This window comes from Eulemur rufifrons, chromosome 16, assembly GCF_041146395.1.
Source record: "Eulemur rufifrons isolate Redbay chromosome 16, OSU_ERuf_1, whole genome shotgun sequence".
Classification (NCBI taxonomy): domain Eukaryota; kingdom Metazoa; phylum Chordata; class Mammalia; order Primates; family Lemuridae; genus Eulemur; species Eulemur rufifrons.
In genome coordinates, this window is record NC_090998.1 from 93,274,174 (window position 1) to 93,300,235 (window position 26,062).

The window sequence follows — 26,062 nt, forward strand, 5'->3', positions numbered from 1 at the left end:
CCCATTTAACCTTGGAGGCCCCCTGCCCAGGCTAAGGTCCTCAACGTTTGCTGTGGCCTACATTTCTGAGAGCTGCGGCGTGCTCCTATCAGTGTGCGCAGCGACTTCGCCACTGAGCAAGAACCGCTGAATGTCAGCAGCAACATCAACACTTGGGAAAGAGAATTGTCCCACTCTGGGAACTTCATAGTTGGCTCTTCGAAAGTTCTCGGGTGTCCTTACTAGTTGGCCCCCCGCAAACCCCTGTGCCAACCTGGGAAGACAGGATGCTTATTCTTTAGGAGAATCTTGGCATAGTTCTTGTTTGTGTTGAGAAGTGAAGAAGATAGGGAGCTGTATTAATTTCCTGTTGTTGCTTCGCTGTAACAAGTTACCACAAATTTAGTAGCTTAAAATAAGAGAAATGCTTGATCTTACAGTTCTAGAAGTCAGAAGTTCAAAATCAGTCTCACTGACTGAAAGTCACAGTGTCCGTAGGACTGGTTCCTTCTGGATGCTCTGGGGAGAATCCGTTTCCTTGCCTTTTTCTAGATGATGGAAGCTGCCTGCATTTATTGTTTCATGGCCATATCCTCCATATTTATTTATTAAAATAAATTTTTTTTATTTTTTAAGAGTCAGGATCTCGCTCTGTTGCCTAGAGTGGAGTGCAGTGGTGTGATTATAGCTCACTGCAGCCTCCAACTCCTGGGCTCAAGCGATCCTCCCACCTCAATCTCCAGAGTAGCTGGGACTACAGGCTCTACTAGTTAATTTTTTTAAAAATTTTCTGTAGAGACTGAGTCTTGCCATCTTGCCCAGGCTAGTCTTGAACTCCTGGCCTCAAGCTATCTTCCTACCTTGGCTTCCCAAAGTGCTGAGATTACAGGTGTGAGCCACTGTGCCTGGCCCCCATCCGAGTAGCATCTAACAGTCTGTGTTTCTGACTCTGACCCTCTTGTATCCCTTTCATGAGGACCCTTATGATTACATTGGGCCCACCCAGACAACCCAGGATAATCTCCTCATCTCAAAATTGCTAATTTAATCACTTAATCACATTAATTTACTCATTTAATTTAATTTTGGTTGGTACTTTGTGACACCAACCAAATCACAAAACAGAAACAGCCAAATGGAAGAGATGCGTAGGACAAGATATGGTGGGGGCGGGATGCCAACTTCCATGTCCTTTCTGGGTGTGCCATCCTCTGAGCACTTTGTGTTCACCAACCCGAGAGTTCTCCATACCCCACTGTTTAGGCATTTTATGCAGGTCTCATAGCAGGCATAATCAATTAAATCATTGGCCATTGGTAATTGAACTCAATCTTGGCCCCTCTGTCTTCCCCTGAGGTCAGGAGTAGGGCTGAAATTTCCAATCCTCTAATCACATGCTTGGTTCTTCTGGCAACCAGCCACCATCCTGAAGCTATCTAGAGACCCACCCTGAGTTAAATCATTAGAAGAAATCAGATATGATCAAATGGGGCTTGTTATGAATAGCAAAATATGCACCTATTGCTCGGGAACTTGTAAGGGTTTTAGGAACTCTGTGCCAGGAATCTGGGACAAAGACCAAATATGTGTTTCTTATACCACATCTTTTTTGGCATATAAGGTAATATTTCCATTGGTTCCAGGGTTTAGGATGTGGACATCTTCAGAGCACCATTCTGTTGCCTAGTGCAGTCCATCCTTTGGCCCCTAAACATTCATGTCTGTCCCACATGCAGAATACATTTACTCCGTCCCAACTTTCCCAGCTTCTCAACCCATTACAGCATCAACTCAAGCTCAGAATGTCTTCTAAGTCTCATCAGCTAAAAAGTCCCAAATCTCATCATCTAAATTGTCTAAATTACATATGTGTGAACCTCTGAGTATGATCTATCCTGGGGCAAAATTCCTCCTCATCTGTGTACCTGTGAATCTAGAAAACAAGTTATCTGCTCCCCAAATACAACAGACACAGGGTACAGTTGAGCAGGCATAGGATTACAGTTTTAGACATTCTTCTTGAGAAGCAGGGAAAATGAAAGGAAAAGGGGAGCCACTGGTCCCAAGCAGTTTCAAAATCTGCTCTGGAAAACTCAGTTAAGTTTCAAGGCCTGGGAAGAATCCTCTGTGGCTTGAGACTCTGCTTTCCGAGCCCTTGGCTCTACCCTCAGAGTCATACTTTCTTTTTATTGAAGGGTAGCACATGTTTGCAAGTCAGTGGTTTTATCGGCGTGTTTCCTGCCTGTAGAATTTTGGGAGACTGACAACCTTATTTCATTTCATCCTTTCTCTGCATTTCAGTCCAAGCTGGCAGTGTCTCTTCTAGTATAACATTCTTAAAACTTTGTGGGTCTCCCATGTATGTCATGGGGATTCGCACCATTAGACAAGAGGGTCTGCTATGGATCTTTCTTAGATAACCCCTGTCTGTGTTCCTGGCTTCTGCTGAGGGGAATTCATGAGTCACACACCTAATCTCTTCAAAGAGACCTCTGTGTGACTGAGTACTCTGACCTTTTTATCTCTCCCAGGCACTAGCAAAAGATGGTGCAGCCATCACCCTGGCTTTCTCTCCAAAACAGTTTTCCTGACAGTGAACCTCCTTGTTTAGCATCTTTTGCAGTCTTTCTGGACAGGCTGGGAATTTCCCAAATCATCAAGACCTGATTCCTTTTTAGTTAACAGTTCTTCCTTTAATTTATTTCTTCTCTTTCGCATTTTCCTGTAGGCAGTGAGAAGAAACCTGATCTCACTTTCAACATTTTGCTTAGAAATCTGCTCAGCTAAATATCCAAGTTCATTGTTTACAGGTTTTGCTTTCTGCATAACTGTAGGACACAATTCAGCTAATCTCTTGCCTCCGTGTAGCAAGAATCAGTCTCCTTTCCTCTAGTCTCTAGTAACATGTTCATTTCCTTCCAGGCCCTCAGCTGCCATGCTTTCAGTGTTCAAGGCAGTATAGGCTTTTTCTGTCATGCTCCTTGAAGTTCTTCCAGCTTCTGCTCATTGCCAAATTCCAAAGGCACTTCCACATTTTTAGGTATTTGTTACAGCAGCGCCCTGCTGCTGTATTAGTTTCCTATTGCTGTGGTGGAAAATTACCAAAAATTTAGTCGTTTAAAGGAACACACTTTTGTTATTCAGAATTCAGAAATCTGAATTCAGAAATCTAAAATGGGTCAATATGGCTGTGTTTTTTCTAGAGGCGCTAAGGGAGAATCAGTTTTCTTGTCTTTTCTAGCTTCTATGCCTGCATCCCTTGTCCTGTGGCCTCCTCCCCTGACCCTCTGTGTTTCTCTTATAAAGATCCTTGTGATTGCATTGGGCCCATCCATGTGATCTGGGATAATCTTCCTGTCTCAAGATCCTTAATTTAGTCTCTTCTGTAAAGTCCCTTTTGCCATACAAGGTAACGTATTCACAGAGCTTGGGCATTAGGGTGTGGACATCTGTGGAGGGCCTTATTCTGCCTTCCACAGGAACTGTTAACCGAGTCTCGGCACCATGCATTGAACCTTCATTTGAAGTGAACTTTTAAGGAAAACCTTTTGTCTTATTTTGTCTTTTTTAAAAACCTGATACAGGAACTTGGATACGATTGGAGTTGCTGTTGATTTGATTCTTCTGTTTCGAGAACTGCGAGTAGAACAGGAATCCCTGTTGACAGGTAACATGCAATATGATTCATGGATTATTTATGTCTTTGAAAGGGATTGAAGACCAATACTTTGAGTACTACATCATTCATTGAAGCACATGTTCTGTATTTCATGAGATAAGGAAACTTCAATATTGAAATATTAAAGAATTATCATAAAAGAAAGTTGTAGCAACTTCCTTTCCTATTGTGGGCTGAATTTCATTCCCCCAGATTTGTATGTTGAAGTTGATCTTAGTCTGTTCCAATTGCTATAATAGAATACCTTAGACGAATAATTTATAAGTAACAGAAATTTACTGCTCACAGTTCTAGAGGCTGAAAAGTCCAAGATTAAGGCACCAGCAGATTTGGTGTCTGGTGAGGGCTGCTCTGTGCTTCATAGATGGTGCCTCTTGTGTCCTTACATGGCAGAAGGCAGAAGGGGCACATAAACTCCCTGTGGCCCCTTTTATAAGGGCACTAATCCCACTCACATGGGCTCTACCCTTATGACCTTGTCACCTCCCAAAGGCCCCACCTCCTAATACCAACACACTGGGCATTAGATCTCAACATAAGAATTTTGGAGGGACACAAACATTCAGACCATAGCAAAGTCCTAACCCCCACTACCTAGAATGTGACCATATTTGGAGATAGGATCTTTAAAGAGGTGATTAAGGTAAATGAGGGTATATGACTGACATCCTTATAAGAAGATGAGATTAGGACACAGACACGCACAGCATAAAGACATGACACGGAGAAGATGGCATCTACTAGCCAAGGAGAGAGGCCTCAGAAGGAACCAGCCCTGCTCACACCTTGATCTTGGACTTCTGGTCTTCAGACTTGTGGGAAAATAAATGTCTGTTGTTTAAGCCACCCAGTGTGTGGTACTTTGTTGTGGGAGCCTGAACAGACCAATACACTGTCTTTCAATATTTATGGATGTGACAAGCCCTATTTTAGGTTTTGGGTGTGATTCGAAGAGTGACAAAAACAGACAAAAATCTCTGCCCTCAGGGAGCTCACATTCCAGTGAGGGGAGCCAGATGTTAAATCTGTTAAGTCACATATCTGGTGTGACCGAAAGGGAGGTTAGTGCTGATTGTTACGGCTGTTGATATGGGATTAAGAGAAAAACACCAGACTTCGTGTGAAGAGCTGGAAGCTTTTCTAGACTTATTTGAATGTTTTTGGTCTTTATACTACTAACCTCAATACTTCTGCCTTGGACAGGGCTTATTATCTTAATATAATGTTTTTCAAAAACTCATAGAATTTTATTATATGATCTTTTTGTTTAAGGAATTGAAATACTTCATGGGTAAACCTAAGTCCTTTAATGAGAAAATCTTAATGTAAATATCCAGGCTTATAAATTAGATGTACTAGATTTAAAATTTAAAATTAGATGTACTAGATTTAGATGTACTAGGTTTAAAAATTGTTGTGTAGTAAAGAATAAGATAATTTACCTTATAATTTACCTTATAAGATAATTTAATGGATACTTCCTTTAAATGAGATTTCTTCAGCTGTATTTAAAATATGATTTTTTTTTTTTTTTTTTTTTTTTTTTTTGTTGAGACAGAGTCTCACTTTGTTGCCCAGGCTAGAGTGAGTGCCGTGGCGTCAGCTTAGCTCACAGCAACCTCAAACTCCTGGGCTCAAGCGATCCTACTGCCTCAGCCTCCCGAGTAGCTGGGACTACAGGCATGCGCCACTATGCCCGGCTAATTTTTTCTATATAGATTTTTAGGTGTCCATATAATGTCTTTCTATTTTTAGTAGAGACGGGGTCTCGCTCAGGCTGGTCTCGAACTCCTGACCTTGAGCAATCCACCCGCCTCGGCCTCCCAGAGTGCTAGGATTACAGGCGTGAGCCACCGCGCCCGGCCTAAAATATGATTTAACTTATAAATTATTTTATATATAGTTCTTAATGCTTACACTTACTATGTAACACAAGCCTTACTTTCGTTAATGTTAATATGCATACTACTCTGACAGTCTTTTACAGACACAAAAACTGAAGCACAAAGGTGAAGTAGGCTAAATTAGTATGTTAGAGGTGCTGCCAGACTTAGTTTAATTCTGATTCAGTTCTGTGATTTCTTAGTGTTTTCATTTAAAACTCAACTTGCTAAAAATTCTTGGGTCTTTGTATTTGATTTAGAAATCTTCCTTTGGGAAATGGTAGTTTAAAAAAAATTATGTCATCTAAGAATTTACAAAGTATGTACTTTAAGTTTTTTTGAGCAGCAATAGGTTTTTAAAATATTCTCAAAAATTGATAGGATGTAGGATTCAGTTGTGAAGTGTTTTTAAGATGTTATATATTTAAAGATATTTTTTGTAGCTCCATTTTATAGTAAAATGGAAGCCTCAGGACTCAAAATTGTGGAAGACAAGACCCGCAGTAGAGTGCATGTTTCACTGCGCTACTCGATAAAGGCAGCTATTTTTGAAGTCTGTGTGTGGTTTGGTAGTTCAGTAAGAAAGTTCGGAATGTGCTCTTTTGTGTAACAGGTGATCCTGACGTGGAGGGCCAGGTGTCACGGCAGAGCTGATGCGCTGTGGCGTGCAAGGCAGGCATCTCTTTTAATGATGTGTTCCTAAAGAAAGACACACCGGGGAAGTGCTGCACGAATGGTGCGATTAAATGACCATTGGCGTGCAGCCACCCCCCACTCGCCCACTCAGCACTTTTCTCCTGAAATTACGCCCTTGCTCCCAGGCAGCCTGTTTTTCCTCTGGACTCAGTTTTCTGTCATTTTCATCTGCATAGATACAGTCTCCTATTTCAGTCTTAAGATATCTTCCCTGACTCCATGTTCCCTTAGTCTGTTATCCATTTTTTTTTCTGCTCTATTCCAGATTTACTAAGAAGAATTACTTAGTTTTTGTAATATGTGATGAAAGATTATTTTATCCTTTCTTCTCGGTATTAATTTTCACAGAAGCAGGTAGGTGACCTAAGGGAAAATTTATAGGAGCAGATATCTGAAGTTGCTTTTATGACCAATTTGTCACTGAAGTGTGAACTGGTCGTTTGGTGGCTTGGCTACTCACAGACAGCCACTAGTCAGAGAGAGTAGGTCCTTATAGGCTTACTTTATGTTAGCCGTGCTGAGTTCACAATTTAGATAATTGCAGTTGTATCAATTTACTTAAGTTTTTATTGATATGAGATTCACATAAAGTGAAGCATTTTAAAGCAAACAATTGAGTGGCATTTAGCACGTTCACGGTATTGTGAACCATGACCTCTACCTAATTAAAAATATTTTCATCACTCCACAAGAATACCCTGTTCTCGTTAAGCAGTTGCTATTTCCCCCTCCCTGTACCACCTGGCAACCAGTATTTTGTGTTTTGTCTGTATGGATTTACCTACTCTGGATATTTCATATCAATGGAATCATAGAACTATGTGACCTTCAGTGTCTGGCTGCTTTCACTTAGCATAATGTTTTTGAGGTTCATCTACATTGTAGCATTTTCCTTTTTGTGGCTGAATTATTCCACTGTATGGGTATGTCATAGTTTGTTTATCCATTCATCAATTGATGGACATTTGGATTGTTTCCACCTTTTGGCTATTAAGAATAACGCTGCTGTGAACACGTGGGTACATGTATTTGTTTGAATACCTGTTTTCTATTCTTTTGGGTATGTGCCTAGGAATGGAATCGCTGGGTCATACAATAACTCTGTACTTAACATGTGAGGAACGTCCAAACTTCTGTAACAGCTGAACCATTTTACTTTTTCATCAACAGCGTATGAATGTTCCAGTTTCTCCGCATCCGTGCTGACATTTTCTTTTTTGGATTATAGTCATCCTGGTGGGTGTGAAATGGTGGTCCTTCATTGTGGTTTTGATTTGCATTTCCTGAATGATGACGCGCTTACTGGCCATGTGTACATCTTCTTTGAGAAATGTCTATTCGAATCCTTTGCCCAGTTTTAAATTGGGCTGTTTGTCTTTTTGTTGTTGAGTTTTAAGAGTCATTTATATGTTATAGATACTAGGGATTATGTTGGATCCATAGATCAATTTGGGGAGAATTGCCATCTTAGCAATATTGAGTCTTCTAGTCTATGAAGATGGAACATCTCTCTGTTTAATAGGTCTTCCTTTTCAATTGTGTCAGTTTTAAGTAGATGACTCGTGTTTAGTGACAGAGTTGGAAAGATATTATTGAGGCAAGGGTAGGAAAATGGAAGTTAAGTCATCTTTCTCATCACCTTCTTCAAAAAGGCAGCTAGTGAAATTACTGAATTTTATTTGGAATTCAACAATGAAATTTGGATTCAACAGTGAAACTTAAAAAAAATTTTTTTTATAGTGTGTTAATTCAAACTTAATACAAATAATCTTTTAAGAAGTATTCTGGTTCCTAATAAAGTGCCTGTACTATCTTTTGACTCTTTCTCTGTGAGAATCTTATTCTAGGTAGATTTTTAATAGGGTATCTGTGCCAGTGTTTTGTTACCACTCTTGAGGTAAGAACTGTAATTACATTGTCAAAATAATATTTAGAGTATTATTTTCAGGGAATAATTACAGTGGTGTGACGAATATATTATGCTCTTCAAATTTTATGTAAACATAAGCATGAGTTATTTTAATTGCATTATTGGTGTTGTTTTTGGCCTTTATTCTTTCCTAATTTGTAAAAATAGTGTTGGGATTTTTGAGGGGCTTTGTAACATTTGCAATATTTACATAAAGATCAGTTGATAAGCTGTTTGGTAAAAGTAAATTGTCATTTGTCCTTGTCTGGAGTTTTCGTTTCCGGTGTCTAGGACATCTTTTAACCTTTTCCTTTCCACAATTGTGTTCTGTTTCAGAGCACTAATTTTTAGTTGCCTGATAAATTGTTGGGTAAGTTGGTTTCCAGACCAACTTCTGCCATTGGATTTTTTTACACGTAAAATTTAATTTACACGGATTTGAGTATTAGTATTGTAAACTATTCAGTAAAGATTTAAATGTCTTTTTAAATTATGACTTACCTGGAAAAAAAGATTAGTATTTTTGTATTATAAACATTTAATGTAAGTTCATTACAGACTAATTTTTATAAACTCAGAAGAATAGAAGGAAGAAAGATAATCATCACTGTATATACAGGATGCCTAAGACAAACATTGACTTTTGTTGTTGTTGTCATTTTTTGACAAAGAATGAATATGAATGTGTACTTGCAGTTTTGTATCTGGCTTCCTTATTTTAGATTATAATATTAACTTAATTCAATTTTGAGGTTCTTGGCTCTTTATTTTCTTGGGATACTTTTAAGGTTTCAGTGCTTTGATTTTTGGCCACGATTTTGCAACTCTGAACGACCGGTTGTTGAGCTGCTATGAATAAGTGAATAGCGCGGGCGCATCACATGCCTTATCCTTTTTAATCCTTATAACTACTCTGCCTCCAAGATGTCGGAGTGAGCAGCCTGACCTGGCAACAGGATTTGAAGGGAATGCTCAGATCCTAGGAAACTGCAAGGACGGAGGCTAGGGGCTCTGGGGCCACATCCTTGGGGTAGCCCTTCTCTTCCTGGAAAGCAGAGACCTGGGAAGTTTAAGGGACTTCAGTAGACTGTTTGCCCCTGAAAATGTCTCTCTGATTGCTTCCTGGTGGGAATTTCTTTAATCTGGGGCAAAAGTGTCCATTTCAACTCAAACTCTCCTGTTGCTTTTTACCTCCCTTGATTAGCCTTGACCCCTGTCCTGGGGCAACTGCCATCTCTTGTTTTTGCCAGTCCTATTCTACCACCTACAGGCTTTGCAACCTTGGGAAATATCTAACCTTTCTGAGCTTTGGTTTAGTCATTGTGAAATAGAGATAATAGTAATACCTGCCTCTTAAGGTTGTCATGGGGATTAGATGAATTAACACAGTTAGAACACAGTATCTAGCATGTAATATACCTCAGCAACTGTTAGTTGTCACTTTTATTATTACCTTATTACTGGCTAATATTCTGCAGTTTTCTTTGGTGATCTATTTTAAATATGTAAACTAAGTTATTAAATCTTACTTAATTCTTTAAATATATGGATATTTTTGTCTGTTCTGTAAGTTACTGAGAAAGGTGTATTTTGTTTATTTCGAGAAAAGTATATTTTAATTACCCTATTTAGTTGTAGGTTGTTCTCTTTCCTCTATACTGTTTTTTTTGGAGACACAGTCTCGCTCTGTTGCCCGGGTTAGAGTGCAGTGGCATCATCGTAGCTCACTGCAACCTCAAACTCCTGGGCTCAACTGATCCTCCTGCCTCAGCCTCCTGAGTAGCTGGGACTACAGGTGCATGCCACCAGGCCTGGCTAATTTTTCTATTTTTTATAGAGACGGCATCTCACTCTTGCTCAGGCTGGTCTTAAACTCTTGAGCTCAAGTGATCCTCCCGCCTCAGTCTCCCAGAGTGCCAGGATTATAGGCATGAGCCACTGCGCCTGCCTCTCCTCTATACTGTTATCAGTTTTTCTTACATACATATTTGAGGCCATGTTATTAGGTATATTCCATTTAATTGTTATAGCTTTCTGATGAATTAAATCATTCTGTAATGACTTTTAAAATCAGATTTCTACTAATGTTTTATGTGTTAAGGTTTATTGTGTCTGATTTTAAGTGGTCTGCGACTTCCTTTTTTTTTGGTATTTGCCTGGTATATCTTTTTACCATTCTTTAACTTCCATGATTTCATATTTCATTATAGAAATAACCTTATGTTTTAGGTATGTCTGTTTTAAATAGCATGTAGTTAGGTTTTTAAAAATTCATTCTAAGTGTCTTTTAATTAGAGCTCATATTCCAGTGATATTTAATGTAATTATATTTGTGTTTACATTTATAATCTTTTTTAAGTTGTTAATTAATTTTGTGTAGAGTATATTGTTTTGATAAGGCATATTAATGTTATTCCCAAAGATTTATGGAGAGAGAGAGAGACCTTTATATTTAAAAGAAGAAACCAGAAAATTCCTATTTAATAACATGGGGTATATTTCTTATTAAGATATATTTATTTATTCATTGTGTTTAATCATCTATATATTTCTTACTTTTATATATCCTCAGCTTTTCGTTGTGGACTGCAGTTTTTAGGCAACATTGCTTCACGGAATGAAGATTCCCAGTCTATTGTCTGGTTACATGCTTTCCCAGAACTCTTTCTGTGAGTATATTGATAAGAATTTTTCTAACCTCTGAGAAGATGTGGTTATATCGTTCCATTTATATGAAGTTCAAAAGCAGGAACAACTGACCTATGGATACAGAGTCCAGGACAGTGGTAGTTCTTGGTGGGTGGTGTTGAGTAGGTACTGCCTGGGAGAGGACACGAGGAAAACTCCTGGGTCCTGGGTTCTGGACGTGTTCTGTAGCTTGATCTGCGTTGCGGTACCAATGGGTATGTACACATTTAATATTCATTGAGCTATATGTACACTTAAGATTTGTACCTTGGATTGTATGTCAGTTTACTTTTAAGAAAATAAAAGTCATGGTTAAAGTAGGTAACATTGTTATGGATGTGGAAATTTATGAGAAAAAAATAAATCATCAAAGTATGGGCAATGAGTTAATCCTTTATTTATTTGCTGAATACTTCTTATATTGTCAGCACAATGCCACATGTTTTGGTAGATATGGAGAATTGTCAGAAGTGGATAACCAGCTGGTTTATCAGTGTAAAAAGTAGATAACCAATTCATTTATCAATGTGAGGTGTGAATAACCAATCCCTTTATCATGTACGAAGTGGATAACCAGTTGGTTTATGAGTGTAAGAGGCGGATAACCAGTCTGTTTTTCTGGATTGGATGCTGGTAGTTTTCTTGGTGATCTACTTTTTTTAAACCAGTTCTGTTAGCTCATAAGAAACTGAGCGTGGAGGTAGAAGGTGAGCAGCTAAGGAGGCAGGATAGGTAGTAGGAAAGGCACTGTCTGGCAGCAGGTGGTCTGGCTTCTAATCTAGGCTTTGGCGCCGGTGAATGAGGTGACTCCAGTGGTTCCAACAATATAAGCATCAAAGGTAGCAGCTGAGCTACCCTCAGTTGGGCATTTTCTGTGTGTTATCCCTGTTCTTACAAAAGCCCTGCAGGGTAAGTCGTACTGTCCCCATTTGGACAGATGAGGAACCTGAAGCTTATCACTGGTCAATAGCATAGCTGGAATGTAAACCCAGTGCTGCTGTACAGATCTAAAGCCTGTACTCGATGTTAAGTACCATACTGCCTAAATTCTATACTGCCTTCCCTGGTTATATAGGTTTTCTGGGCTCATCTGTAAAGTATGATGCTAATAGCAAATGAATTCTAATTCACTTCTGGCTCACTGAGTCTGTCTCTCAAATTCCTACAAACAATTGGAGTTGAAGGTATATATCCTTATATATCCTTGTGAATAGTGATAATTGAGCTTAGGTAGAAGAAAAGAATTATGAGATTCAAATGATAGAAATAGACATTACTTATTTTTGAGAATTTATGTCTTTAAAACATTTTGGGCATTTATTATCTATCAAGTTTTGAGCCAGATGATTGGAATATGTGGTAACTTAGATACGGTCATTATTCCTAAAGATTTTATGCTTTAGTAGGGGAAATAAAGGAACAGGCAAGTACATTTTAATAATTAGGGTAAATCTAGGGTATAGTAGAAAAACAGAGGAAAGGCCCAAGTGTAGACAGTCAAAGAAGTCTCAACAGGCTTACCATTGTGACTTTATATTATCTCATTTGAGCCTTACAAAAGCCCTGTGAGATAGTTAAAGAAGGTTTTGTTACTGTATTTCATTTTTTATATCAGAAAACGTATTGAAAGAGGTTATGTGACTTCACTCTTTATGTGTTTATGAAACAGATATAACCAAATTTGAAGTCCAGTTTTGTCAAGTATGACTTTGTGCTGTTAGGCAAGTGAAGTTAATGGATTATTTATCTATAATAGATGATGGATTATACCTCTTTCAGAAAATTACTATGAAGTTTAAATGAAAAAAACCTGTCATAGTGCGTACCCATGATATTATTGACAATGGATAAATTAGTGACCTTCCTAAGGTCACCTAGGTGATAGGTAGATAAGCCAGGAGTTATACTGAGGCTCTCAGCTCCAAATTCTGTTAATGTCTGTCCTGTAGACATCCTGTCCCTAATGACTGTTAAGGCAGTGCCTATAGTCATTGAATTGTCATTTTTTGCCTGTTGATTTTTCTTTCTTATAAGGATGAACATTTTCATGCTTTATAGATACAATCATGTTTATCTTTTTCTCTAATCAAGTGTTATTTGCTTTTTGCTTTTGGATCATAAGTCAACTGCAACTTTAACATTAGATACGTATAACTAATTTTATATTTGCTGTTTTTACAGTAAATAATGAACTTGTTTCAAAGTGTTATGATTCTTCATCAAATCCTTAAAAATATCATTGTGTACTGAATTTGCACATGGGATTATTGTATTTATGTATTACAATCATATTTTGTCATGTTGCTAAATTGGGCTAACAATCTCATTTCTTTATTTGGAAGGTCTTGCTTAAATCATCCAGACAAAAAAATTGTTGCCTACTCTTCAATGATTTTGTTTACATCTCTTAATCCTGAAAGAATTAAAGAACTGGAAGAAAACCTCAATATTGCAATTGATGTCATAGATGCTTACCAAAAGCATCCTGAATCAGAGTGGCCGTAAGTATCTTGTTAGAAATTTGATTGCTTAAGGACGTCCTGACAGATGACTTTCCTTGTAGAAGTTTTAAGTAAAAATTCAAATTATGATAATTAAACAATAAGTTAGAATTTAACATATGTTGACAAATTGGAAAAGGTTTTGCGCGGAACCTGGAGAACTTGTAAAAGATGAGGTGAGGTTTGAGTTGGGCCTTTAAGGAGAAAGAGAATTTTTTTTTTTTTTTTTTTTTTTTTTTGAGACAGAGTCTCACTTTGTTGCCCAGGCTAGAGTGAGTGCCGTGGCGTCAGCCTAGCTCACAGCAACCTCAAACTCCTGAGCTCAAGGGATCCTCCTGTCTCAGCCTCCCGAGTAGTTGGGACTACAGGCATGCACCACCATGCCCGGCTAATTTTTTCTATATATATTTTTAGCTGTCTATATAATTTCTTTCTATTTTTTTTTTTTTAATAGAGATGGGGTCTCGCTCTTGCTCAGGCTGGTCTTGAACTCCTGAGCTCAAACGATCCGCCCACCTCGGCCTCCCAGAGTGCTAGGATTACAGGCGTGAGCCACCGCGCCCGGCCGAGAAAGAGAATTTTTTAAGGTGGTGAGGAGGGGCAAGGACGTTCTTGGTATGTGAAAAACATAGCTTGAAATGCCCAGGACCTTTGTGGTGTAGGTCGTACCGTTGAGGCTGTGGTAGGTGGCTCGTGAGAGCTGAGGTTGGTGTGTGTTTTGTGGGCACCTGTTCGCTGCCATTCAGATTGTTGCCCTTCTACATCATTTGTCTCTGGTTGCTTGTAAGGTTTTTCTTTGCCTTTTCAGAAGTTAATTATGATATCTTGGCATAGATTTCTTTGGGTTTAGCCTTTTTGGATTTCCTTCAGCTTCTTGCATCTGTAGGTTTATATCTTTTGCCAAACTTCGGAAGTCTTTAGCTGTTACTTGTTTGAATACTTTTTCAAGCCCACACTCTTTCTCTGCTCCTCTGGGATTCCATGTCAGGTGCGCACAGTGCAAGGCACATCACAGCTGAAGCCTGAGTGATGTGACCTGTAAAGATACAAGGTATAACAAACCACTTTTAGGTTTAGACAGTTTGTTACTTACGTGGACAGAGAAGAGAAAAAGCCAAAGGGCCCAGCTCCTCATGTCCCTTGGCCCACACACCACAAGGGCAGGATGATTGGAGTGTGAACCGTGGGGTACCTTGTTGCTGAGGAGCTACTTCTTGACTGCTTGGAGTGGTTTTATATTCTGAGGAGGGCGGGGCAGAAAGCTCCATACCTCATTAGCACAGTACTTCATCTGAACCAGTGTCAGGACAGCCTCCCTTAGGAGATAGAAGGACCAGAAGGAGACAACCCTCCCATCCGCTTGGGTTCCAGGAACGTCACAAGGTGTGTAGCCAAGACTCACGTTCGCTGCTGTTCAAGCTGTGTCCTGCGTGGATACATGCAGGATGACCAGGGCACTGTGGTGGAACAGTTCCCTTCTACTCAGTCTACTCAGAAGGTCAGACGTGAGTCTTTGGTTGTTGTCCCACAGGTTCCTGAGGCTCCATTCGGTTTTTTTCAGTCCACTCTTTCCCATCCCTGGAAATTGGAGAAAAACCACTTTCTGCCCTTTCTCTCCCCTGTATCATGAAATAGCTGACAAAGAGTACAAAACAAACAAGGTCTTAGAATTCATGGGTATATTATCTTTTCTTCATCTGCTTTTTTCTTAGAAAAGGACAAATGTAAGATTCCAATAACTTTGGGTCCTTTTGTTTGAATATACTAGAGACACAGGAAAGTGTAGGCGAGAGTCTTTGGCACTGCTTGGTTTGAGTTATTGGGAAAATGTCTTTCTAAAAATGTTTGTTTCTTGTTTGTAGGTGTGAAAGATGTTTTCATGCTCTTAGATAACCCTAGATGAATCCAAGAGTTCTATTTTGAGTTCATCTAAATCTGAAAGTGCAGTAAATGTGCACTGGTCAGTTAGGTCAGTCAGTGCAGAATTATACAGTAGAGGAAAAGGTAGGACTACCCTGATGTGATGGGTGCTTTATGTGTATAGTCTCATTTTTATGTCCCGTAAATTGTATTTTGCCACCACGTTCAGATGAGAGTTAAACAGGGTACACCAGTCTGACCAAGGTCACACAAGTAGTATATAGCAGAGACAGGATTGTAAGTGATGCTGAACTTGAAGGCCTCTCTCTCTCTCTCTCTTTTTTTTTTACTGTGTTACATATTATAAAACTTATAAATTTTCAGGGGGAGGTCTACAAAAGTGAGGCATGAACTCTTTCAGGTTTGGCCTCTTTTGGCATAAACTTTTATTGATCTCTTAAACTTCTACCCAATTTCACTACAAAAATGAGGTTATAGCTGGGAGTAAAGCCTTATTTTTTGTTCGTATCTGAGTTACCTAGTTGATTTATTTTGCATGACAAAGTTTCCTTCCCAGACTAATATCCTCTTTTCTGTAAGGTTGTTTCTTGCTTTATGTATATATATTTTATTATCAGCTTATGTATGAAGATATTAGGAAGATAAACATAATTTTCCTTCCTCTTGCAGTCTGAATCTGTTGCCCCCTTTCTGTTCACTCACAACAGCTGTGCATTCCGCTTTCTTAGCTCTTTAGAGCATTTAAAAAATTTTTTTTCATTTTTTTTTTTTGGAGACAGAGTCTTGCTCTGTTGTCCCAGTTAGAGTGCAGTGGTATCATCATAGTTCACTACAACCTTTAGCCCCTTTGGGCTAAAGCGATCCTCCTGTCTCAGCCTCCTGAGTAGCTGGGACTACAGGCAGGTGCTACGATGCCTGGCTAATTTTTCTATTTTTAGTAGAGACGGGATCTCGCTCTGGCTCAGGCTGTTGTCGAACTCCTGAGCTGAAGTGATCCTCCTGCCTTAGCCTCCCAGAGTGCTGGGATTATAGGTGTGAGCCACTGTACCTGGTCTGTTTTTATAAAGTTTTATTGGAACACAGCCAAGCTTATTTATTTATGCATTGTCTGTGGCTGCTTTCATGCCTCAATGGCAGAGCTGAGTAGTGACAGAGACCCTTTGGCCTGCAAATCCTAAAATATTTATTGTCTGGTCCTTTATGGGAAAGTTTGCCACCCTCCTCCATAGAACAGTCCTTAGTAGGTAGCATTTGTTGAATGAGTCCAGGGATTGGTGGCATCGTAGGACTTCAGTCACCTCAGGCTTGTCTGGTTCTCAGTGCCTTTGGAGAGAGACCCCCGCAGAGGGTCCATATCACTGTTCTCTAGACCTCTACACAGACAGGCTTCTTCCCTTAACATCAGTAATCTATTCTTGAAAATCAGACATTCTGTGCCAAAATGTGACTTAAGGTATGTTTCCTTTTTCAAAACATGAACATTATAAAATGTTACATGTCCACCCGAAAGCCCAATTTCTTAAAATAGAACCCAAATTGGAATGCTACCCGGCAAAAAAAGGGAACAGACTATTGGTGTCAGCCGTACTTGGGAGAATCTCATAGTAATTATGCTGAGTAAAAAACCAATCCCAAAAGGTTAAATAATGTATTATTCCATTTATGTAACATTCTTAAAATGACAAAATAATGGAAATGGCAAACAGAGTAGTGGTTTCCAGGGATTGAGGCTGAGGCTCAAGCCCAGCTTTTTCAGAGATCAAAATTTGTGCTCTTAACCTGTACAACTACCACCTCTCTGAAAGTATGGCATTGAAGGAAGGGTGGCTAAGATGCACATGTGTCTAATGGCATTCTCCCAGTGCTTTGCACATGTGGCATTCAGGAAATCCTATTTTTTTTTCTGATTATAACTCTTTTCTAGTTAGAGGAAGCATTGCCATTGGCTCAGCAGACTGATATTTTAGTATCTATTTTTGTAATGCTACATTTAAGCCATTGAAAATGTCATTTAACTGTTAAACAGGAGAAAGAAGGTTATTTTCTATGGCAGCTTTGTAAGCTTTGTCCAAATTGCCATGTTAAGCAACTATGGGTTAGATTTTCCCAGACAAAGCAGGAGAGTCGTGTTTATTTTCTAGAGCACATTTAAATCGAATACTTTGTATAATCAGTTTTCTAGATTTTTGCAGTCAATGAGTTCTAATTTACTCATGTTATGTGTATAGCTTTGCTTTGTGTACCTGTATAGATGGCTTTCAATTTAAAAAAATTTCTCTGAATCCTTGACTTGAGGAGTATCTCTGTTTACCCATGTAAGTGTTCATCTTTCATCGTCTGTTTACATGTGCTCCTGGATGCATACGTAGATGGCTTTTACCACCTTTTATTTGGTGTATCAATATAATGCAAACACTGTTCACATGCTTTAAAATCAGTGATAAGTGAGAATGGAGAGAAAGAGATGAGAAGAGAAACTTTCATGCATTTTATGTTTTTAGCCAGTGTGGAAAATGTAAAAATATGGTCATTGCTTTGGCATCAACAATGTGATTTATGAACATTATCTTTTCTGTAATCACATTTAAATGAAGAATTTGAAGATTAAACTGGGGAATTCTGCCCCTGACATTGACTGGGGTGTGTCAGCTCTAACACCAGAGGCAGAAAGTAGTGACAGAAAAACCAGATCTCCTCTGGGAAGCCTGTTACCCCCTGTGCACACATGGTGCGAATTCAGCCTTTATGCATGTGAAATACAAGACTTAGGAAAGTATTACATTTCTAGTTTTTATTTTTATAAAATAAATATGTGTTTATCTGATGTGTTTACAAAACATCTCCTATAACCTCTTTCATTTTCTTGCCCCCTGTCCATTGTTCCCTCTCTACTCTCCCCACAACCTGCTGATTAAATCCAGTTGTTTCTATGATCCGTGGTGTGTGTCTGTTGCCCCTAACATGTTCCTCTGTAACTGTCTGTCTATGTATAGGTCTTTACTGTTTGGAGAATATCTTTAGAAGTATGGCTTGTAACTTGAGATATTGTATTTTTGAATGAATGTTCTTATAAGAAAGTGTTCTGAGTTCCAAGTAGCTGAGTTATTCCAAGTATCTTTAGGATCTCAATTTTGTTCGTATACCCAGCTTGAAATGTGTGCATTTCTATTATTGCAGCTTGATGACCTGCCTACGTTGATATGAATGTTGTTTGAGAATTTTGAATATTATCTATTATAATTAGAAATATTTTACGTCAAAGTGTTGATCTTCAATTTTAAATGTTGTAGAAGAAATAGAATATGTATTTAGATTTTGCTTTTATGTGAAGTGGCAATGTGTTATGGTAGTTAACATGCTTCATTTGGTTATCACATCGAAAGATATACTTTTATTGTATTATTTCATTAACAAATGATTAAATAAACTGTGTCAATATATTTAATGCTTATAGTCAACTCTTAATACTATAACCTGGTCATAAACAATATATTCCATAGTTCTTAAAACTTTCCCTCAGAAGCCCTCTGGTAGATATGATTCAGAATTAATTAATAATACTATTCAATCTTTTTAGTTGTCACAGTGGTACTTTGAAGAAATATGCCTATAATCTTTGCCTCAGGGTTTACACAAGTCTATCTCTGAGTTTAGATGAACGCATTACTTGACAACGAGGGTGTTTTCTTGGTAACTTGAGAACCTTAAAGAGCAGATAATCAAGCTAGTATTCATCCCTGTGTTCTTGGCATATGTTTAAATGAAAGTATGAGACTATAGTGAAGAATTTTCCTTTCTCACCTTAGGTAAAAGCTATAGTAGGCCTTTTCTTCCTGTTGAATCAGTTTAAATTATTTTAATAAATTTTTCATAAGTAAAATGGGAGAAAAATATTTTGAGTTTTTTCTTTTAGCTATGTTTAAAAGAAAGGTAGTATATGAACCTCTTAACATTTAAGATTACAACAAATCAAAATTTCACTAAAATGAAATGCTTTTGTGTATAACATATGCCTATAAAGTAGATAAAGTCTTGTCTGTTTTAATGTTTCTAGTAATGAGACTTTCCCCCTTTTTCTTCTTAGGTTCTTGATTATTACAGACCATTTTCTGAAAAACCCGGAGTTGGTACAAGTCATGTATGCCAAGCTGAGCAATCAAGAAAGGTAACCCCCAAGCCAGTGTGGTTTGGAGTATTTAGCATTCCATAGAGAGCATCCCGTGCACATGACTGAAACACTGTGTGGTTTCTTAGTTGGCACAGGATCTCTAAATACATGTTTCTGTGTCGGTAATGGTTTTAAATTGTTTGGTTAACATTACAGCTTGGCCACAACAGGCAGTGATTTATGTAGGGCTGCAGAAACCAGGTTGGTGCCATTATTTAGTACACGCATATTAAGGAAAATTAAGAACAAAATGTTATGCATGTGCCTAGATTTTAATGACAGTAATTTATGCAACTGTATATTACAGTTGTATATTTGAATGTGCTTGTTTGTTCATATCACTGCAGTGATTATTTGGGATATACTCTATTAGGTTCGTAGCTTTCTGATAGATAATTCAGAGTAAAAGAAAATGGATACCTGTCTGTTATCTCACAGTTATTATAGTAGGAAGAGCAATGACCTTGGAGTACTGAGACCTAATTCTTTATGTGGTGATAGCCAGGTCTTTTCACCTTGTTTGGATTCAGTTTCTTGATCTGTAAAATAAGAGGTTTGAATAAAATAATTTGCAGTACACTTCACATTGCAATAGCATGTATTTTTTCTAACCTTATTAAAAATCTTGCCTTAGGAAAATAGCAAAATTTATTCAGAAATTACAGATCTCATGATCAAAAACTTAAAAAAATGTTAATCTTTTGATTGTAGTCACAAGTTTTGTAATTGCAATGGTTTTGGAATTCGTGCTACATATTTAGGTTTCAACAGTTGAGCTTTATGTGTCCCTTCTTTGTAGTCTTTTAAGTAGTTTATTTTTCTTCTTTAACATCATTAACAAAAAGGAAAAGTTCATGCTTTTAGTCAGTTTAAATACCAGGTTTATAAATCCAATTTCAAGGCTCCCCCCATATGCATGCCTCCATTGCAGAAAAAGAATTATTTGTACTTTTTTGACCTACAAAAAGAAGATGAACAGTGCTAAAAATTAGTAATTGCTTTACAGTAAGGAACACCTGAATACAAGGAGAATGCACAGTTAAGTTGTATTTTAATATTCAAGTTTATATTTGCTATATTCCTACCAAATGATCTGTTTTAAACTGATCCATTACATTACTGTTATAAATGGGGATGATAGATTAAAAATTTCCCATTTTTATTTATTAAAAAGCTGTAGCAGGTGCTTCCTTACTCATGTAAGGTTCTGCTCAGTTGTCACCTCCATCTCTCGCCTCTGCATTATGTTTCTTCCAAAGAAGTGCTGTCGTTTCATCATATCATGTATCATCATACATGGGATTGTGTCACACACCTGCTTGTTACTGTAGCACGCTTCCAGTATATTGTCGGTGCCCTGAGGGCAAGGCTTTCATCCTTTTTGTTCTCCATTCCGCATTTCCAGTCAGTGCTTGGCATGCAGCAGGCACTCAAAATGAAAAAGAAAAAAAAAAAAGGGTTTTCAATGAAAGCATGAGTGAATTAATTAATTTTCTTACTCTTCAATAAAATGTTCATCTAGTAGACTGAAGGATATAATATCATCGACTGAGTTGGAAATCTCAAGTTTTCCTTCAGCTCCTCCCCCTCAACTTACCAGTTCCTACTGGTCAGTGAACGTTATCAGGCATACAATCCCAGTGTCTTATGAATTCATCTCTCTTTTGTCACAGCCCTAGTTTACCTTTATGGCATCTTTTTTTTTTTTTTTTTTTTGAGACAGTGTCTCGACTCTGTCACTGTGGCTGGAGTTCAGTGGCATCATCATAGCTCACTGCAGCTTTGAACTCCTAGGCTTAAGTAACCCTCCTGCCTCAGCCTCCGGGATAGCTGAGACTACAGGCGTGCACCACCACACCCAGCTAAGTTTTCTATTTTTTGTAGAGATGGAGTTTCGTTCTTGCTCAGGCTGATCTCAAACTCCTGACCTCAAGCGATCCTTCTGCCCCGGCCTCCCAGAGTGCTGGGATTCCTTATGGCATCTTTTACTAGACTTTGACAATAGCCTTCTTAAAAAAATTATGGTAAAACACATGTAATAAATACCATTGTAACCATTTTTAAGTGTACAGTTCACTAGTGTTACGTGTGTTCACATTGTCTTGCAGCTAATCAAAATTTAGTTTCAAGAACTTTTTCATCTCACAAATCTGAAACTCTGTACCCATTAAACAACAAACTACAATTAGATATCACCTCACACCCTTTAGGATGACAACTATCAAAGAACAGACAATAACAAGTTTTAACAAGAATGTGGAGAAATTGTAACCCATATGCACTGTTGGTGGAAGTATAAAATAGTGCAGCCAGTATCTTAGTCCATTTTCTGCTACAATAACAGAATACCTGAGACTGGGTAATTTATAAGGAAAATAAATTTATTTCTCACAATTCTAGAGGCTGCAAAGTCCCAGAGCATGGTGCCTGCGTCCGGTGAGGGCCCTCCTGCTATGTAATCCTGTGATAGCAGGTGAGAGAGCAAGGAGGTACTTGCAGTAGAAGAGAAAGCAGGGGCCAGGCTAACCTTATAACAACCCACTCCTGAGATAATGGAATTAATCCATTCATGTTGGAGACCCATGACCTAATCATTTCTTAAAGGCCCTACCTCTTAATACTTTTGCAATGGCAGTTAAATTTCAACCTGAGTTTCAGAGGGAGCAAACATTCAAACCATAGCAAAGTCCTCTGCCCAGTTTTGAATCAGGTTATTTATTTTAGTGTTGTTGAGTTTTAGGAGTTCTCTGTATATTCTGGATATCAATTCTTTATCAGATATATGGTTTACAAATATGTTCTCCTATGAGTTTTCTTTTAACTCTGCTGATATTGTCTTTTGATGCATGAAGTCTTTACATGTTCATAAAGTCTAATTTGTCTGTTTTTTCTTTTGTTGTCTGTGCCTTTAGTGTCATAACAAAGAAATCATTGCCAAATCCAATGTTTTGAGGCTTTTGTCCTGTTTTCTTCTATTATTTTTATTGTTTTAGGCCTTACATTTACATCTTTGGTCCGTTTTGAGTTTTGTATGTGGTGTTAGATAAGAGTTCAGCTTCATTTTCTTTCATGAAGATGTCTATTTTTGCTAGTGTCATTTTTTGAAAAGACTGTCCTTTCCCAGTTGAATGGTCTTGGCACCCTTGTAAGAATCATTTGACCATATATGTGAGGGTTTATTTCTGAGCTTTCTATTCTTTTGCATTGATCCATACGCCTGTGTTTATGCCGGTGCCACAGTTCTGATTACTGTAGCTTTTCAGTAAGTTTTGAAATCAGGAAATGGGAGTCTTCCAGCTTTGTTCTTTAATTTCAGGCCATTACTTCTTGATTGTAACCATCAGCTTGGCCATATTTAGCTCTGCTTCCTTGTTTCATTTGTGTTCCAGAGGAAAAGGTATCAAATAGTGGTATGGAAATCTCTGTACCATTGACACCCTGGAAATGTGCCTATGTAGAGAGCTGTCAGGGCAAGGGCAGGACTCGAAGAAATGTCCCCAGTCACTCTCATGAGTCTCTGCCCTTTGTGTGGTAAGCAGCATCATGTTACAGTTGTCCTCGAGAGTAACAGTCTCCATAGTGGGGTGTATGAGACAAGCTGCTGGGTATGGTAAGAAAATGTTAGAATATCTACTTCTATTTATTTGTTGCCTAAAAAAAAATCAGAAAGTAATTAAACTTTGTTGGTATTTACTATCTAGTTTGATAGTAGTAGGTTATCTATAAATCACATATTGAAGGTGTGTGATATAAATTTTTTTATTGATTAAAAGATCTTTGAGAATATTGAACTAAAGCATGCTGTTGATGGATTATTTGTTCCGGTAGAGCGTCATCCTTTAATTTTTAATTGAATTTACATTCATTGAGTTTCTATGATGTATTAAATACTGAGAACATCAGAGTTGCCCAATACACTAGAGTGTAAGAAAGCGATACTGCTTTTTTGTAGCATCATTTTGTCATGTAGATGATAGTACTGTTGTCATTTTGGAGTAATTGTGTACGTCAAAGACAATTTTACAGTCCCTACTATTTTGAGGGGCAGTGGAGAGATGCTTCTATCTGTGCATTCTGCTTGCACCCGAGTGCAAGCAGAAGATCAGAACTCCAAGGAGCCACAGCGGGGCCATTTTCAGGATAGAAAGTAGGGAGGGTCTGCCACCTCTAAATGTCACCAAATATTAAGTTATGGCCTTATAGGCATAATGAGATGTTAAGGTGGTATTCTAGGATAAGACCTTGCTCTTTTCAAAAATGCTTATTTTATGTGTGAGTATGTGGTAAGTCAGAAATTTGACATTTAATTGGCCATATTCTAAATCTAAAGAGTGTCACTTTAAGAACCAACTCCACCTTTATGGTACATTTTGTGCTGAGGGTATTACTTTTACTGTGAATACATTATCAGTGAAAACATTTACATTTTTTTCTTTAAGTAACTTGTACACAGCTCTTGTTATGTAAGTCCAGGACTTCTCTGAGCACTTTATTAGCTCAATCACCAGATCAACCCTAGAAGATCCACACTATTGTTCCTACGTTGTAGATACGTACAGTGAGGAAGAGAGGGTACATTGCTTGGCTGGGCTCACACAGCTAGTCGGTGGCAGAGCTAGGATTTATCTGACTGTTGTCGGGCTCCCAGCTTTGCCGGTAACTACAGCAGAGTGCCTCCTGCGGCCTAAGTGCATTACAGCAACATGATCTTCGTGGTGTGTGTAAAAACTTTGCAGTACCCAGCAGTATGCAATATGAGGACATACAAATCAATTACCTTTAAGAAGAGAGATGATCATTCTTTTTCATATGGTTGTCTATTTCTTGAGTGTCCATCAGTTAGTATGTTTCTCTAATATTGATATCATGTCAGGCATGTTTTGGATGTCATGATCAGCCGGTAAATGTTAGTTCAATAAGTGAATGAGGGCCGGGCGCGGTGGCTCACGCCTGTAATCCTAGCACTCTGGGAGGCCGAGGTGGGCGGATCGTTTGAGCTCAGGAGTTCGAGACCAGCCTGAGCAAGAGCGAGACCCCATCTCTACTAAAAATAGAAAGAAATTATATGGACAGCTAAAAATATATATAGAAAAAAATTAGCCGGGCATGGTGGTGCATGCCTGTAGTCCCAGCTACTCGGGAGGCTGAGACAGGAGGATCGCTTGAGCTCAGGAGTTTGAGGTTGCTGTGAGCTAGGCTGACGCCATGGCACTCACTCTAGCCTGGGCAACAGAGTGAGACTCTGTCTCAAAAAAAAAAAAAAAAAATAAGTGAATGAGGAGATGAATGATGACCTAATCCCTCAATTTCATAGGAGATAGATTTTACTGGAGAGGGGTCTTTGTAATTCTTATTTCACATGGTAATGTGGCCTCAGCCTGATTCCTGGCTGCACCATACTTTTTCAAAAAATGGCAACTAGAAATATTCTGGCTCAAGATTTGTCCTTTTGTTTCTTTTGTCCTCTGAATTGCACATATACACATGGAAGCAATTTGATTATACTAGCAAATCTTCTTTATATATTTGACCACTTAGAATTAAAGAAAATGGGGCCTAAGTGCAGACAGACATGGTGCTTTACACAGGGGAAAAGGAAAGGCTACAAACTCTTTTATCCCTCTGTGGTTTTAGTTTCTTTGCTTCATTTCAAAAGTAATTTCTCACTGCGTGCTATGAACAAGGCACTCTCCTGTGTTCTTCAGGGAGATGCCGAGGTTAATTGGACACGGTGCCGACCCTCAAGGACCTTACAGCCTTCCTGTGAACTTCACTAGAGAGCCCTGGTAGAGAGAGGTCAAATAAGCACATCTTAACTATGGTACGAGACACATTAGGTAGATGTCTCAGGAAGGGAACAAGTACAGTGCTTGAGGGACTTGAGATGGGAGGGAAGAGGGTCTTTGTAGTAAGAAAAGACTTTATGGAAGAGGTAGCATTTGATGACCCTGTAGGATAGATGGATTTTGCCAGGTGTATGTTAAGAAGAGAGTGTGGGTATTTTCTAATTGTAAGAATGATGCAAACAGGCACAGATGAAGGAATCTTTGGATGTGTTGGGGAACATCAAAAATTCCAGTTGGTGGCTGGGTGCAGTGGCTCACACCTGTAATCCTGGCACCCTGGGAGGCTGAGGTGGGAGGATTGCTTGAGCTCACGAGTTTGAGACCAGTCTTAGCAAAAGCAAGACCCCGTCTCTACTAAAAAAAAAAAAATAGAAAAAACATAAATTAGCTGGGCAACTAAAAATAGAAAAAATTTTCTGGGCGTGGTGGTATGCCTGTAGTCCCAGCTACTTGGGAGGCTGAGGAAGGAGGCTTGTCTGAGCCCAGGAGTTTGAGGTTGCTGTGAGCTAAGGTGACACCACGGCATTGTAGCCCAGGCAACAGAGCAAGACTCTGTCTCAAAAAAAAAAAAAAAAAAAAATTTCAGTTGGATTGGAATAAAAGATACTCAAAAGAGAGCAGTGGGAGAGAGCCCTGAGCAGGATGATCAGGGTTGGGCTTTGTTCCGGTAACAAAAGGGTTTTGGTTCATTCAACAGATATTTATTGAGTGCCTACTCAATACATCAGATGACAGTTCCTCCCCTCCTGCATATGTTCTAGTGGTGAGAGTGATACAAACAAAGAAGTAAGATATATAAACCACGCCAGCTGGTGAAGTTTGTCAAGCTGGG

General features: G+C 38.6%; 1 protein-coding gene across 1 annotated transcript in view; it reads left to right on the forward strand.

Annotated features, from left to right (window-relative positions):
* Window positions 1–26,062, forward strand: part of ATXN10 (ataxin 10) — a 143,899-nt gene that overhangs the window by 19,648 nt on the left and 98,189 nt on the right. The window contains exons 3-6 of the mRNA XM_069489523.1: window positions 3,564–3,646; window positions 10,719–10,815; window positions 13,177–13,335; window positions 19,301–19,381. Of these exons, the coding sequence (XP_069345624.1) occupies window positions 3,564–3,646; window positions 10,719–10,815; window positions 13,177–13,335; window positions 19,301–19,381 (420 nt within the window). The remainder of the gene's footprint in view (window positions 1–3,563; window positions 3,647–10,718; window positions 10,816–13,176; window positions 13,336–19,300; window positions 19,382–26,062) is intronic.